The following is an 18,067-nucleotide window of genomic DNA, read 5'->3' as shown; positions in this document are numbered from 1 at the left end:
TCATGCTGTGTGTATCTAGATTCATTCATCCTACATATCTGCTACGCCGTAACCTCTGTCTTACATTTTCCCATTTCTTTCTTCCAGCTCCCTGCCCACGATAACTACTGGTTTATTCTATATTTCTAAGCTTTTTAATAAAAGTTGTCCCATGTAGGGAGAGAATGTAATTCTTCATGTGTGTAGTTAATTTCACTTAGCATAATATTTTCCTAGTTTATCCATGGGAAGATCTTTCCTAGTTTATCCATGGAAAGATCTCCTTTTTTAAGGTCAAATAGTTCCATTGTGTATGTAATTTTTTTTATCCACTCATTTTTCTTTTTATTTAGAGAAATTTTTGCTATAGAGCACATGCATTTACTGGATAGACAGAGAGAAAGAGAGAGAGAGAGAGAGAGAGAAAGTGAAATATCACACCCCAAGGGGGATAGCCTCACTACAATCCCTTCTTCATTCTCCTTTCAGGATTTTGGGCACATACTTAGACGCGCCTGGCCGAAGTTTTAAATCATCATGGGACTTTAAGTAGTTCAACTACATGGGAGTCCAGCGACATAACCACGATGCCATCTGCTGGTCTCTGTCTACTCACTTTCTGACAGACGGTGAGGGTGTTTTCACGTGTTGGCTGTTGTGAATGATGCTGCAATGACCAAGGGGACACAGATAGCTTTAGGAGGTGTGGATTTCACTTAATCTGGGCATATTCCCAAAAGAAAGATTACACAGTCATATGGTAATTCCATTTTTAATTCATTTAGGATCTCCATACATTTTTTTACTATACCGGCTGTTCCAATCTATGTTCCCAGAAAGGGGAACAAAAAGGCTCTCTTCTCCACAGCCTCACCATCATTTATTTGTTAACTCTTGATTTTTTATAATAATTATCTTAACAGGTATAAGGTGATATCTCACAGTGGTTTTGATTTGCATTTTTCTAATGTTTAATGATAATGAGTTCTTTTTCATTTTTCATTGCCTGTTGCAAATTTATATGTCTTTTTGGTGAAATGCCTGTTCAGGTCCTTTGCCTGTTTTTGAATTGGATTGTGTGTTTTTCTACTATTGAGTTTTCTTAATTTTGTATAAATTTTAAATTGTAAGCTGTTATCACATGTATGGTTTGTACATATCTTCCAGTTCATATGCTCTTATTTCATTTTAATTACTGTTTCTTTGGCTGTGCAGAAGCTTTTTAGTTTGAATTAGTCCCATTTGTTCATTTTTGTTCTCAAAATCTGAACTTTTGATGTGATTTCTAGAAAATCATTGTCAAAGTGAATGTGAAGAAGCTTTTGCTATGTGTTCATCTAGGAGATATATAGTTTAGGGTCTTACATTTAAGTCTTTAAGGAACTGAGTTGATTGATTTCTGTGTGTGATGTAACATCAGGGTCCAATTTCACTCTTTTGCATATGAACATTCAGTTTCCCAGACCATTTATTGAAGTGACGATCATTTCCTTCATTGTGTCGTCTTCAAGCCATAGTTGAAAAGTAGCTGACTGTGGGAACCAGCAGTTAGCGTAATGGCTATGTCACTGGACTCCCACGTAGTCGACCGCGGTTCGTGTCCCGGACCCGGTGGCTTAAAACTCACGCCGGGTGCGTGTGCATGCGTGCCCAAGATCCCGAGAGGAGAATGGAGGAGAAGGGATTGCGGCATGACCATCGCCCCTGGGGGGTGATTTCTCGCTTTCTGTCTCTATGTCTCTCTCTGTCTGTCTGGCGAGCGCACGCGCCCTACAGTGAAAATCTCTCAAAAAAAAAAAAAGAAAGAAAAGTAGCTGACTGTATGTGTTTGGGTTTCTTTCTGAGCTCTCTAATCTGTTCTATCAATTTTTATACCAATATTATATTGTTTTGGTTATTATATCTTTATAATTTTTGAAAAATTAGTTATTTATTTTTATTTGTAGCCATTATTATTTTTTAATTTGACTAGAGAGAGAAAGGGAAAATGAGAAAGCAAGCTGCCAGGCTCAGGACTTGAACCATAGTCAGCCATGTGGGAATCCAGCACCTCAACCAGTACACCATCTGCTGGTTCCTCTTTATGATACAATTTTTCATCAGAAACTCAATAAGCTGGGACAAATTTCTACCTTAAACATGTCTTTTTATGAGGAACCTCTAAATTAGAGCTACATGTTTAAATGTTTAAAAATTTGTTTAAAAAATGTTTTAAAATTGTTTTAAAAAAACATGATTATGCCACAAAAAGAGAGAAGTTATGGAGTGATAATTTTAGAAACATTCCAAATAGATCTCACTGTGTAGGAGGTTCTCAGTATGACTTTGAATAACTTATCAGTTATTCATTATACCTCATAACAAATTATACTACTTTTCGGGACCAGCAGTTAACATAATAGTTATGTCGCTGGACTCCCACGTAATTGACCGCGGTTCAAGTCCCGGACCAGGCGGCTTAAACTCATGCCGGGCGCGTGTGTATGCGTCCCCAAGGTCCTGAGAGGAGAATGGAGGAGAAGGGATTGCAGTGCCCCCCCCGCACGCCCCGGGGAGTGATTTCTTGCTTTCTGTCCCTCTGTCTCTCTCTGTCTTTCTCGCGAGCGTGCGTGCCCTATAGAAAAACCTCTCAAAAAAAAAAAAAAAAAAGAAATGATACTGCTTTTAAAAAAAACACTTTCATTTTATTACTAGTGAAATAAATCATTCTACATAATAATAGGTTTAAAAATGTAGGAATAATTCTGAAAATTTAACAACTCATCAGTGGAATTATTAATTTGGTCTGAAGATAATTAGATAACTTTCTCATTTCAATAAAATAAACATAAGATTAATATACATTTTTGTGGCAAATTTTCTTTTTTAAGAGAGGTTTTTCTATAGTGCATGGGCACTTTCCAGACAGACAGAAAGAGAGAAATCACACCCCCCTCAGGGGGAATGGCCACACTGTAATCCCTTCGTTACGAGTTTCCTCTTCTGATTTTTGGGCATGCACACACATGCACACACATGCACCAGGTATGAGTTTCAAGCTGTGGGGTCCAGGATTCAAACAGTGGTCAACTACATGGGAGTCCAGTGATATAACCATTACACCATTTGCTTACTCCATGAACTTTTTGTTTTGTATTTTCATATGTGCTATAAAAAAATATGTGCTATATACTCTATCTCAATCTATTCTAAAGAATAAAGAATGCATATGTTTCCAATACATGATATATCTGGACATCTATAAGAATTAAGCCAGTTTCCCTGTCAAACCCCCAGCTGTGTTGACACAGCCCTGCTTCTTCCTGTCTGTGAGGGAGCCCTACCACCCCCCACCAGGGGCACTGTCTCCTGTTGAAGTTTCTGTCGGGCTCCTGCAGGCACCCACATCTCTGTGTTCTCTCAGAGCACAGAAATACACTGCGGAGTCAGTGAGCTGTGAGGCCGAGATGGTGAGGTTGATGGAACGGGCTGATTTCAGGAAGGTCAGAAAATACCGACCCTCTGATGCATTCTTCTCATTATAATAGTCCTGACGAATAAGAGCAATCATTTCCCCAGTGGGTGGCTGTTTGTACCAGAATAAATAATAAGTAGTGACACTGGTTTCATATCCACAGCCCAAGGTCACACTTCCCTTCTCCATCACTGAAGTTGCAGTCTGGGCTTGAGTTACCGTCTGGGCCATGCTGGAGCCTGCAGGAAAGAGAAAACAAATAGACTTATCCCCACCTCCAGCCAAGGGGACATAAGGGATGATGTGGCTTAGACTCAGCCACCTGCTTTCATTGCCCAGGAGGCCTCCCCACCAGGACCCCTTAGACTACAGTGATCTCCTCTCTGACAACTCTCAGAGCTGCTGGTTCCTGAGTCCTGTGTTTGTGGTCTCCCTTACCGAGACAGATGGAGGCCATGACTGTCCTCAGCAGGCTGGAGGTCAGCATGCTGGTAGCTCTTCCCCCGAGTGCCATGTCCTGTGTTCTAGCTCAAATCCAGATCGTAATTCTGCACCCTGTCTTCCAGAGCTCTGCACAGTTGCTGGGCGTTGTGATGCTTCTGCCTCACACAGGAAGCACAGTGTGCAGATGCAGGACAGGGGTGCCTGTGTCGCGTCACATGCTTCCTGTGTAACTGGAAACTGCCAGCCTGCCCTGAGCACCCATTTGTCTCGTTATAACTTATTAGATTTGGGACCAGCAGTTGGCGTAATGGTTATGTTGCTGGACTCCCATGTAGAGAACTGCGGTTCAAGTCCCAGACCTGGTGGCTTAAACTCACGCTGAGCATGTGTGTGTGCATGTCCAAGATCCCGAGAGAATGGAGGAGAAGGAATGGCAGCGTGGCCATCCCCTCGAGCAGTAATTTCTCGCTTTCTGTCTCTCTGTCTCTCTCTGTCTTTCTGGAGAGCACACACTATAGCAAAAAAACCTCTCCAAAAAATAAAAATAAAAAAATAATTTATTAGACTGGAAATAAACAGTGGTAAAATTGAATTGTTTCTTTTTGATGTAGAACATGACACTTTTATAGAATATACTTATTATAAACTGAACGGAATACATGGGATAACATAGATGTGCTCCTTTTGGTCTTAAATATGACTCTTTTTTCCCAGACAGAATTAAAATGAAGATTGATCAGAGTTTTGACTGTCCAATGGGGAGACAAAATATTTGGTCTCAGTCTTTGTTCCTTGCAAGTCATTGAATCCAATAAATCTTACATGAGATATATTTTACTGTTAGTGAATTATTTCAAATCCCACCCCTTGAGCTCCAATTTTGTGCCATGCCAAGTAAAAAGAAAAGAATACACACAAGTATATGGTGCACAACATTTTCTGTATGTGTGTGCATTTAAACAAAAATAAATTTACGAAATTCTAGTCAGTGTGCAAATACAGAAATTTCTGTCATAACACAATGCTTGTGTTGCTGTAAAATCCTCTTGCCTTTTCAAACAAGAAACATCAATTATAAATTTTTAGAGAAGGATTTTTGCTACAGGGCATGTGCACTTGCCAGAGAGACAGAAAGGAAGGAATCACTCCCTGGAGAGATGGCCACGCCTCAACCCCTTCTCTCCCACGCTCCTCTTGGGAGTTTGGACACATATGCACATGCAACTAGTGTGAGTTTCAAGCTGCTGGGTCCGGGACTAGAAACACAGTCAGCCATATGGGAGTCGCACATCTTAACCATCATGCAACCCTGTGGCGCCACAAATGATCTTTCATATAACAAAGTTAATGTCATTTCTCAGGAATGTATGCCACTTTAAACTTCTGAGCAGAAAACAGAATTATTCTAAAAAAACAAAACAAAACAAAACAAAACAAAAAACAGAACTTAGCGTCCTCCTTAAATTGTCCCTCCCCCATTTCCACTCTGAAGAGTAATCCAAGAACTCCACGATTTCTTGGGTCTGGAAGTACTTTGAGGAAGCCTCCAATCTCTAACACTGAAGACAGAAAATAACCCCCCTTTAAGGACTTCCCACGCCCAGGCCCCACCTGCCCGCTCTGGTTTGTGCTCAGCTCCCGCTGCAGTCCCTCGCACTGTGTCTCCCAGAGCGCAGTAGTACACAGCCGAGTCTGACGTTTGCACGGAGGGTTTCTGCAGGTGGAAGGAGCTGTTGTCCTTAACAAAATCAGCATGAAAATCTTGATTCTCTGTCCTCTGTTTTCCTGTTGAACTTTTCAGGAGTAGTTGAGGAGCTTTACTGACATACTGGATATACCAGAAAAGGAAGGGAGTTTGAAGATGGCTAACCTGGTAAGTGCAGTTCAGAATCAGAGGTGCCCCCTCAGAGAGAGTAATTGGACCTTCTGTCTGGGTCACTGAGTCTCCATTGCTTCTCCCTAAACAAGATAAAGAATTTACGTTGCTATATTGAAAAATTCTTAGCAGGCGAGTTTCAGTTGAGCAAGAGGCTAAATTTTAACACAATAGGAAAATAAAGTGGCATAAATGTTTGAGAAAAATATTACTCACTGAATATTAAGAAGATCATAAGAATTAAGCAGGTGACAGAAAGCATGTTAGAAGAAATGATCCTTGCTCCCTGCCGTACACCAGATCTGGAAAGTCTAGTCTACTGTGGAATCCTAGAGAAACTCCTCATTCATAAACTAAGAGCCCCTTTTTACACAAAGGTCTGTTTTGCTTCTGCAAAGAAAATAGGCTTGTCATTCACCACCTATATGCAAATATGAACCACATCTGAAAGAAACATTGCCTCCTGGTGGTTTCCCTGGAAATTGCACCACGACCGTGTCTGATCCAATAAAACTTTAAATTGGAGGGGAAGGTATAGAAGATGGAAGATACTTTGTAATTTTGTCAACTGTACTAAGAAGAAATGTTCACCTGTTGAAATATCCACTTTGTAAGTCAAATAATAATGTGATTGAATGTATAAAATAAAATTAAATTAAAATTAATAAGTAAGTAAGAAGATTGGAGTAGTACATTCATTGTATGGTCTCACAGTATGATGGAGGCACTATCCAATTAATATACTCATGGAGCACAGCTATAGTTTTCTGAAAACACTAGGGTTAGGATTACTGTAGACAATAGTTCCACAACTTGTTTGAAATTTATGTATTTCAGGCATGGTAGAGAGCATAGGCACATGCACGTGGCAGGTGGAGGAGAGGGAGAGAGAAAGCACCCCACACACACAACTGAAGCATCTAGGTGTGTGGATCCGTGTAGCAGAGAAGGATTTGGAGAGGAAGAGAGCACACGTGCACCTGAGAAAACATACTCCAGAGAACTCGAGGGCTTCCTTTCAACCACTGACTGATTTCTGCACATGTGAGAGGGAACTCACAGAGGAAAGGTAGACAATAGGCCAAGTAATTTCTAGGTTTAGTTGTAAACGCACAGACACAAAGGAGAAAAATCAAAGAAAATTGCTCCAAGACTCCCCTAGTCAAGTTTCTGAAAACCAGTAGTAATGAAAGCGTCTTAAAAGCAACCAGGGAGGGGAACCAGCAGACGCTGTATGGTTATGTCACTGTACTCCCACATAATCAACCATGGTTTGAGTCCCAGCCCCGGAAGCTTAAAACTCACATTGGGTGCATATACATGGATGCCCAAAATCCCAAGAGGAGAATGGAAGAAAAGGGATTCAACATGGCCATCCCCGCTGGGGAATGATTTCCTGCTTTTAGTCTCTCTGTCTCTCTGGCAAATGTATGCACCCAATAGTAAAAATCTCTGAAATAAATAAACAAATAATTAAAACCAGAGTGAAGGGAAGCAGAATGAAGAAGAACACATCATATACAGAAGATCAAAGTGAAGCATGACTTTTGCTCACAATCAATGTATGTCAGGATGTGACTTTAAAGTGCTAGAAGAAAAAAGTAATGTAAAACTGAAGCATCTAAATGAGTGGATCAAACCCGTACAACTGCACCGTGAGGCTTTTAATATATGTAAAGTAAAAATATTTCACAACAGTAACACAAAGAATAAAGAAAGAATGTTGTGCTTTCTGCACTGTATGAAAAGGAAAATGCTATTTAAAGTCAGACAGCGACAAGGTAAACATGTATTCAGGAGCTGCCAGTTCTCAAACTCACCTCATGACTCCTTTGGTCTTATCAAGAGATTCCAAGCAGACCCCAGAGAGGATTTATTTATGTGGGACGGAGCGAGAGATACCTTCCATAACTATTAGAATAATGATATGCTCACATGTCATGAAGCTTCTGGAAAACTCGCATATGTAACTCTGAGAATATTAAAGGGAAAAAGGCCAATAGTGGGCCTGCAGGTGGCATGGTGGTTAAGGTGCTGGATCTCGCCTGACAGACCTCATTGAGTCCCAACCTGGCAGCTTGAAATATACACTGGGAGCCACCCTCTGTCCAAAATGCCAAGAGGAGAATAGAGGAGAAGGAAAGGTGGTGTGCACATGCATCCTGTAGCTCATTCATAGTTAGAAAGGCAAATAGTGGATGGCATCATTATGAAAGTGGTCTGGTATGCCAGGCTCCCTGAAAGGTTCTCCCTGGGAGTCCCTGGACTGCACATGGAAGGCCATTAGCCTTTATGATGGGTACTGAGGTAACCTGGTTCTTGAAATGCCATCTTTTCACTGTTTGTCATATCATTATTTTAATTCAAGTAACTATTTTAAGAAGGTTTTAGTTGCTTAATGTTATTGGTCAGGCTCTTTTCATTCTAGAGACATTTATCTGGTATTTACCTAATTCCTATTTATTCCTTTTATTAGGTATTTCCGAAATCTCAGTTAAAAGTGCTGTTTGCTTAGTGTTTGTTGGCTGTTGGTTTACTTTAATTGTGTAATTTTTGTGCTAATGAAACAAGACCAGAAGAAAAAAAAATTAATGAACTGTTTATTTGGGACCAGCATATGGTGTAGTGATTACATTGCTGGTCTCCCACATAGTCAATCGTGGCTCCAGTCCCAGACCCACACTGAGCATGTGTGCATGCAGGTCCAAATCCCAAGAGAAGAATGGAGGAGAAGGGATTGCGGCATGACCATCCCCCAGGAGGGGCGATTTCTCACTTTCTGTCTCTGACTCTGTCTCTCCAGTGAGTACATGAGCCTTATAGCAAAAATTTCTAAGAAAATCATTTTAAAGAACTATTTCTTTCATTATATTTAATACTATTTTTCTTTTACATTTACTATCAGGTACAAGTGCTCACCTGAGAGAAAAAGAGGGAAAATGACAAAGCAAGCAACCAGGTCCAGGACTCAACCTCAGTCGACCCTGTGGGAGTCAGTGCGTTAGCTATCGCTCCATCCACTGGCCTCAACCAACCAAAAATTTTAAAGAGCCATCTTCATAGCTTGTCTTTGCTCTAGGATTTGGTTTACTTTTTTCAAGGGCTAATTGTATTAAAGTAACAAGTCAAAGCATTATTCTCTGCTTATACAAACCACTGGAACTTTGTTCCTGCAGACAGCTGCCGTATTTTCACATGGGTTCCCAGGGACAGTGCGGTCAACATAGTAACAATGACTATGAGTAAAATCAGGTGAACACAGAATAATCTTAAGCCAATTATAAATATTTATCCCAAATAGACTTTGCTACCCAGTAAACTAACTTAGACTGCTTAACTTTTACTAAAAGCACAGTCTTGAGCAGAATCACCAGGCTGGCAACATTCTCTGCAGATCACCTGGCTTAGACTAGTGAGCATGCTCAGGAGGGCCTAAATGCAAGCATTCATTCCAGAAATTCACAAAGTGACATACAATGTGTCAAACTCTGCAGAAGAGCACATCCATGGAACAAGACACGGAACAGATTCTAACCCATATTGGTTCTACTCAAGTGAGGTGTGAATAAGGAAAACAAATCCTGCTCCCTACCAAGACTCCCACTAAGCCAGGTTCAAGAATGTGGAATGAGGGGTTAGGCTGGAAAGAGCTGATTTATCTTTAATCAAATAAGCCATTTGAATATCTTATTTTCAGTATTTAGATCTATTTTTGTTCTTTGATTCCCTCTCACTTTCTTAATCATGGTAACTAGATGTCCACCCTCCTCTGCTCAGGGGTAGGAGGTGAGAATGTCAGGGTAGAAGGCGGCACTTGCTTTCAGATTTGGGTGCCTGCTGCTTTCTCCATTCTCTGCCTCTCAGCACCTTAGTGCTCTGACTAGCTTCCACCCAGATTTAGTATCATGTAACTTTGGGAATAAAGAAAATGAAGCTTGCAGAGTGGTTAAGAAGGATGTTGCCCCTCATATATGTGTGTGTGCATGTGTGTGTGTGTGTGTGTGTGTGTGTGTGTGTGTGTGTGTGTATACACAAAATATCTAGTAGAGCAAAAATTGAAGATGCACATAATGTGGTGATCCTTGTTGAAGGCAATGACTATGGTAATAGTCTTGATTTGATGATCACACACTGCATCCATACTTTGAAAATTTATATTGTACCTCATAAAGAAGTACAATTACATGTAAATGAGAAATTATAAAAAATGTAAAAAGAAAATTAAGTTTCATGTTAATATATATTTAAAGTTTATTAAACTGTGTTTCAAAACAATAAAGTTCTCCATATTGCTTACAAGTCCAATTATTTGAGGAGTGAGTTCTGGAATTTGGTCAATTTGAACCTTCTAAATTGTGACTAAATTATAGTTCTTGAAGCCCACTTCCCATACCTCTGCAGGCTCCTTCCTTCTTTTTTCAATCTAGAGCCCATGATATGGAGAAAAAATAAGGCTGCCCTTCCCTTAAAAAGATGCTTAATCTCCTCCTCCTTATACTCTCAAACTAAATATTTTGAGAGATAGTGAAGTGTTTCCTTGGACAATTCAGATTTTTTAAAAGAGGTTTTTGCTATAGGGTGCATGCACTCTGCCAGAAAGACAGAGAGAGACAGAGAGACAGAAAGTGAGAAATTACCCCCCCCCCCACAACTCCCGAATAGATGTCCATGCCACAATCCCTTCTTCTCCTTTCTCCTCTTGGATCTTGGGTACACATGCACATGTGACCGGTGTTAGTTTAAGCCACTGGGTCTGGGACTTGAACCAAGGTTGACTACATAGGAGTCCAGCAACATAGCATTACACCACCTACTGGTCCCAATTTTGCTAATGAAGTCTCATAGAGCAGAGGCAGCACACTTTTGTCAGTCCTTGAGCTGGATGGGGACAATGTAGAAATAAAATCACCAACTGCACAGAGACCTCTGTGTGCCTTGTCCAGAGCTGTGAGAGATTCAGGAGTGCCAGTAGATTTCCAGAAACATATAATCATTTGGAGGTGATAAGATATGTATTATTATCAAGGTATTCAGCATAGAAAGCTTGGATAGGAGCAAGCTCCACTCTTGACTGAGTACACTGGTTCAAGTCCCTGTACCTCTCTGAATCTCAGTTTTCTTATCTATAAAAGATTAATTCTCTGAACTTTGGCTCTTGATATTGTGAGAAGCACATGAGCCACTGTTTATGAAAGCACTTTGTAAAACTAGGTGGTGCAATTGAGATGGTTTTTAAATTACTGGATGAAGTACCAAAGTCAATAATTAAGTGACAAGGCTTTCCATAAGAAGGAGATGTCTCTGTGGCTGCAGTGACCAGGCTATCCTTCGTGGTCCAGTCTCCAAGACTGGGAGAGGGAATGATGGCAAGCACTCAGACAGGAGTGGTGATGCAGGCAGAGCTATTTACAGAGAATGGTGACTGCCCACCTCACTGTTGAGTTAGACTTACTCTGGTGAAGCAGAAAAGTCATGACATAATTGTAGACATCATGGAGAGACAAGGCAAGACTTTAACCTTACACCTACAGGTAAAGGACGGTCACTGAGGGTTGTTAACAAGGGGATCAATATGATCAATGCTGCATTTTAAAAGGGTAACTCATTAATGGGATGTGAGGTAGATTATGGGGAGGAGATTCTGGAGGGAGGAAGGTTATTTAAAAGGCAGCTACAGAAAAACAGGTGTGAGATGCTGAGAACCTGAATTTGGGGTAGTAATTAGCAAGTTAAAGGGGAAGTTCAAGTCCAGCTAGTAAGCTATTGGGTTCTTGGTATTGGTAGCAGAGCATCTTTGCAAATATATATTAAAAAGACCCAAGTGTTTGATTGAGCAAACATTTATTGAGCATGTGTTAAATGAGGACTAGTATGAACATCAGAGGGCTATGAATATGGATTGAAAAGAAATTATATTCTCAGAATTTAGTCAATGAGATAATGTATAACTTTTAAAACTTTATTAAATATAATATACATTCAGAAAAGTGCACAAAACGTAGGTGTAGAGCTTCATAAATTTTCACGAAGTGAACTTACCTATGTAACTAGCACTCTGTTTCTGAGAAACAGATGATTACCAACATCCCAGAAGCCTCCATTGTACTTTTTCCCAGTCGCTGTCTCCCAATAAACATTAGCAGTACACTGACTCCTTTTACATATAATTTCATAGGCTAGTTTTATCTGGTTTTGAATTTCTTTTGTTCCTGAAATCTTTCACTCATTAAGATTTGTGGGACTTGTTCTACATTGAGCACATGGCAAGTTTGTTCATTCTCATTGTTCTGTAGTGTTTCAGTATCATAATGTAATTATTCTTGAAACTGTTGACGGACATTTGTGTTTTTTTTTCAGCTTCAGGTGTTACAATTACCAATATTTTTAAATTTCCAAACTTAACTCCATGAGGTAGGGTCTATTGTCACCATTTTACAGATGAAGAAACTGGCAGGTTAAAGAATATGTCACAAGTCATGCTTCAATGGAGACGACACAATTTGAACCTAGGCAATTTCTTTTACTTGTTTATTTTCGTTTTTGAAATTTATTTTGTACATTCAATCACTGTACATCACCACAGCTTGCAAAATGAATTTACCCAACATGAATACTCCCCTCAACAGTTCGGTCAAAGATATCATACACATTATCAAAGGAAGACAATCGTTCATTTGTGTGTCCCTCAAGTGACATGTATCTCTGTTTTTCTCGATTCCCATCCTCTCACTCTCCCCCATCTTCCACCTTCTTCCCACACTGTCTCCAGGGTCCGTAACCACTTTCCATGCTTCTATATCCTCTCATCTTTAAGTTTCCTCCACAGAGTGCAGACAGTGGTATATATTAAGCGGAGTCATGCAATGCCTCTCCTTCTTAGCCTGGCTGGCTTCACTCAGTTGTAAATCTTTCATGTTCATCCATTTTCTATCTAATGCTAGGATCTTATATTTTTGGCTGAGTAGTAGCCAGTTTCTATTTTTACTTTCATTATGGATAATTTCAAATGTGTACAAAATTATATATTGTAGTATGGAATAATGAAGCTCTATGTTCCCATCACCTAGTTCATTAATTATCAATTCATGGCCAATCTTGTTTCATTTATACCCCCAACTAATTTCCCTCCCCTATTATTTTTAATCTCAGATATTACATTATTTTGTCTTTGATTATTTTAATACCTATCTGTAAACTTTTACTTTTTAAACTACAATGACAATGTCATTATTACACCTAAAAATCAATGATATTTATTTAATACAACTGGGAATTTGATATGTGTTCAAATTTTCTGACTATTTTATAGTTTGCTTGACTCAGGATCTACAAAGGACCAACCAACTATTGTCACTGGTTGGTATGTTTTTTTAAGCCAGTTTTAACCTCTATGTTCCATCACTCTACTTCATTCCTTGTACTTTGTAATTGAAAAATTAGATTGTGTGTCCTAAAGAGTTTTCTGTACTGTGGATTTTCTTTATTGTATACCTGTGATAGGTTTAGTATGTTCCTCTAACTTTTGTATTTACTGTAAGTTGATGGTTGTATCTAGAAAGCATTATCTTTTTAAAATCAAGTTAACGAGAAACAAAGATGTATTTTACTTATTTTAAAAGATCATTGAATTGAGCTACTATTTCAGACTTGGAAATCTTTATGTCTCTCTTTCAGAGAATCTGACGGAAACTGAAGATTATAGAATAGTGATGATGCAAGCCAGTAAGTATAACTTCAGGGGAGTTGGCATTGTTCTGTTTACACTTTAAGACATTTGACTGTGATGGGCAATTGTGCTCTTTTTCAAGGAAAAGTATACACTAGTCATGAAACCAGGAAGGAGAGTTTTTACAGGTATCATTTGAAGTGATAAAGAATCCCAAGAACCTGTATGGCACTATCTAGAGATGGGAATGAGGGCAAACACAGTAAATTATGTATGTGATTGATAGTTTACATGAGAGACCAGGGAAAAAGCTATTGATGGATTTAGTAAAGCAGAGGAGGTTAAGGGATAAAGTTTATATCTTCATCGTATGCACTTAATTTGTACCTGATAACTACTTTCATTCTTAATGGTGGATGGGGAGCAAAGTATTATAGAAGCCCAGTAAGAGAATGATTCAGAACCCTGGACAGCTCATTGAGGGCACAGTAGCTAGGTCAGCCATTGTTAATCTGTCTTATTTGAAAACTTTAAAAATAAGTTTTATATTTAAGGTACAAAACATGATATCATGGGATATATAGATACACACACATATATATATGTATATTATTATATACATACAATATATAACTACATATATAAATAACTAAATATATATGATTATATATAAATAGTAACAATACTGAATCAAATTGACATACCCATCATCTCATATAGTTATCTTTTTGTTTGCTTTTATGGCAAGAGCAAATAGAATCTACTCATTTAGAAGAAATCCCAAATACATTGTAATTTTATTAGCTATAGACTTAGCTCTGTATAGTTTATATTTAGATTTAAAAGCTACATACCTGCTACATTGTAACCTCTACTTTACCTCTTCCCATTTCTCCATCCCAACCCCTGTCCATAATAACCTCCATAATAACCACTGGCTTGTTCTTTATCTCTGTAGATTTGACCCTTTTATTAAAAAAGATGTTATACATAAGTAAAAGAACTCTATATTTTTCTTTATTTATCTAGTTTATTTCCTTTGCATAAAGTCCTCTAAGTTCATATGTAGAAAGATTTCCTTTTTAAAGATCAAATACTATTGTGCGTGTATTACAAACTTTTTTATTCCACTCCATTTTTGACAGACACTGAGGCTGTTTTCATATTTTGGTTATTGTGAAAAATGCTGCAATGGCAATGATAGCGCAGATATCTTTAAGAGGTACTGACTTAATTTCATTTGGGCATATGCCAAAAGAAGGATTACACAGTCACGTGGTAGTTCCATCTTTTATTTATTTAGGAATCACCTCCTTTTTTTTTTTTTTCTATAATGACTGTAACATTCTATAATCCCAGCAAGGAAAGAAGAATTCTCCTTTCTCTATGGCCTCACCAACTTGTTAACTCCTGACTTCTTAATGATAGTAATCTTAACAGATATATGGTAATATCTCATAGTGATTTTGATTTACATTTTTCTAATGCTTAACGATATCAAGTACTTTGTTGTATACCTGTTGGTTATATGTATGCCTTCTTTGGCAAAATATCTATACAGGTCCTTTGTCCATTTTTAAATTGAAGTTTTTTTCTACTACTGAGTTGTATTAATTCTTTATAAATGTTAAGTATTAACTGTTTTGCCATATATGTGGCTTGCAGGTATTTCCTAGTACATGTACTGCTGCTTCATTTTAATGCTTGTTTCCTTTGCTGTGCAGATGCTTTTTAGTATGAAGTAATCCCATGTTTGTTTTTGCTTTTGCAGTCTGAGCTTTTGATGTGATTTCTAGAAAATCATTGCCAAAGTGAATGTGAAGGAGCTGTTCCCCATGTGCTCATTTAGGAGTTCTAGAATTTAACTCTTAAATTCAGGTCCTTTATTTCTTTTGAGCTGATTTTTGTGCATAGTTTAAGATAAGGATCCAGTCTCACTCTTTGGCATGTGGGCATTCGATTTTCTCAGCACCGTTTATTATCTCACCCACTGTGTCCTCTTCATGCCGTTGATGAAAACTAGTTGATGATTGTGTTTAGGTTGATTTCTGGGCTCTCTATTCCATTCCATCAGTCTACGTGTCTTTTCTATGCCAGTATAATACTGTAATGATTACTATAATTTACAATGTAATTTTAAGAGGTTTTTGCTATAGGGCACATGCACTCACCAGAGAGAGAGGCAGAGATAGAAATGGCAAGGGGGAAGGTGAGAAATCACCCCTCAAGGGAGATGGTCACTCCACAATTCCTTCTCCTCCATCCCTCTCCTGGCATCTTGGGTACGCACACACAAACTCCCAGCGTGATTCTCAAGATACCAGATCTGGGACTCAAACCATGAACAGGTATGTGAGAATTCAATGATGTAACCTCTACGTCATCTCCTGGCCCTTAATATTTTAAATCAGATATTGTTTGGGACAAGTTTCTGCCTTAAACATCACCCTTTATAGGCAAACTCTAAATGAGGGCCACATGTTTACATATATATTTTTTTAAAAATCATAATTATTCCAGAAAAAGAGAAGAATCATAGAGCAATAATTTGAAAAGCATTACAAATATAATCCAGAGTATAAGAGGGTGTTAGTATGATTATGAGGAGAATCTTAATTCATTATACTTCATTTAGTAATGATATTATTTGTCAGAAAAAAATCAATGAAAGTCATTTTATTATAAGTAAATTAAATAATTTAATATAATAATAAGTTTATAAATTTATGAATAATTCTGGAAATTTGCTATCTCATCAGTGGAATTATTTATTTGATCTAAACATAATCAGGTAAATTTCCCATTTGAGATTAATGTTTTTTTTCTGTTGCACTTTTATGTAAGACCGAGATGAGATAATTTTGTGTGATAACCCAGTAATCGAGGAGTGTGATTGCTGGGCAGTCACACAAGATTATTTAATTTGTGTCTCACACAAGATTAGTAGATTTTTTGTTGTTGCAATTTCTGTTTTACATTCTTATATCTGATCTAAAACATGTGCTAAGTATTCTATCTCATTCTAATCTAAGGAAGAGAAGCACGCATATGCATCCAATAAAAAATAAATCTAGACACCTATATGAATTGAGCTGCAGTTCCCTGTCCAACCCCCACCTGTGCTGACACAGCCCTGCTGCTTCCTGTCTGTGAGGGAGCCCCTCCCCTAGGGGCACTGTCACCCATTGAGGTTTTTGTTGGGTTCCTGCAGGTACCCACATCTCTGTGTTCTCTCAGAGCACAGAAATACACTGTGGAGTCAGTGAGCTGTGAGGTCATGATGGTGAGGCTGATAGAACGGGCTGATTTATGGAAGTTCAGAAAATACCGACCCTCTGATGTATTCTTCTCATTATAAGAGTCCTGACGAATAAGAGCAATCATTTCCCTAGTTGGTGGCTGTTTGTACCAGAATAAATAGTAAGTAGGATCACTGGTTTCATATCCACAGCCCAAGGTCACACTTCCCTTCTCCATCACTGAAGTTGCAGTCTGGGCTTGAGTTACCGTCTGGGCCATGCTGGAGCCTGCAGGAAAGAGAAAACAAATAGTCATCCCCACCTCCAGCTAAGGGGACATAAGGGATGATGTGGCTTAGACTCAGCCACCTGCTTTCATTGCCCAGGAGGCCTCCCCACCAGGACCTCTTAGACTACAGTGATCTCCTCTCTGACAACTCTCAGAGCTGCTGGAGCCTGAGTCCTGTGTTTGTGGTCGTCCTTACCGAGACAGATGGAGGCCATGACTGTCCTCAGCAGGCTGGAGGTCAGCACGCTGGTAGCTCTTCCCCCGAGTGCCATGTCCTGTGTTCTAGCACAAATCCAGATCATAATTCTGCACCCTGTCTTCCAGAGCTCTGCACAGTTGCTGGGCGTTGTGATGCTTCTGCCTCACACAGGAAGCACAGTGTGCAGATGCAGGACAGGGGTGCCTGTGTCATGTCACATGCTTCCTGTGTAACTGGAAAATATGATGCTGCCCTGAACACCTATTTTGTCTCTTTATAACTTACTGGACTGGAAACAAACAGTAATAAACCTAAATCATTTGTTTAATTCTTTTTGATGGAGAATGTGGGACTTAAATAGAATGCAATCATTTTGAAACTATAGGGAATCCATGGGATAACATAGACATGCACCTTTTGATCTTACATACACATCATTTTTTTTCCCAACAGAGTCAAGGTGAAAAGGAATCACAGAGTTTTGACCATGTAAGCAGGAAGGCAAAACTTTTAGTCTCAGTTTTTGTGGACCATGGAATCCATGATTAGCAAGAGAAGTTACATTTGAAATATTTGATTGTTCATGAATAATTTCACATCCTATTCCTTGAGTCACAAAATCTATCAAGTGAGGATGCAATGCCAAGTAACAATAAGAAAAAAACATATGCGAGCATATAGGCATGCACATTGTGTGTGTTGTGTGTGTTTGTGTGTCTATAAGCATGTAAACAAAATTTACAAAATTCTACTCAGTGTCCAAATGCAGGAATCTGTTATAACTCAATACAAGCATCCCTGTAAAATCCTAATGCGTTTTCAAACCACATACATTAATTCAAATGAATAGTGGGATGAGTAAAAATCTCTAAAAATTTACAACTCGGTAACCAGAGAATGATCAAAAACAATAGAAATCCT

At 38.8% G+C, this 18,067-nt stretch overlaps 2 gene segments (V, D, J or C); both read right to left on the bottom strand.

The window, feature by feature from the left end:
* Positions 1-3,132: 3,132 nt before the first annotated feature.
* LOC106734472 (T cell receptor alpha variable 19-like) lies at positions 3,133-4,068 on the bottom strand. The segment is given in 2 exon segments: positions 3,133-3,672; positions 3,872-4,068. Coding segments are annotated over 2 exon segments (450 nt in total).
* A 12,085-nt stretch (positions 4,069-16,153) lies between these two features.
* LOC114007097 (T cell receptor alpha variable 19-like) lies at positions 16,154-17,301 on the bottom strand. The segment is given in 2 exon segments: positions 16,154-16,946; positions 17,144-17,301. Coding segments are annotated over 2 exon segments (555 nt in total).
* Positions 17,302-18,067: the final 766 nt, after the last annotated feature.

The sequence above is a fragment of the Tupaia chinensis genome, unplaced genomic scaffold, assembly GCF_000334495.1.
Source record: "Tupaia chinensis unplaced genomic scaffold, TupChi_1.0 Scaffold000126_2, whole genome shotgun sequence".
Taxonomy (NCBI): Eukaryota; Metazoa; Chordata; class Mammalia; order Scandentia; family Tupaiidae; genus Tupaia; species Tupaia belangeri.
Note: the sequence above shows the minus strand (reverse complement) of the source record. Positions and strands in the feature narration are given on the sequence as shown.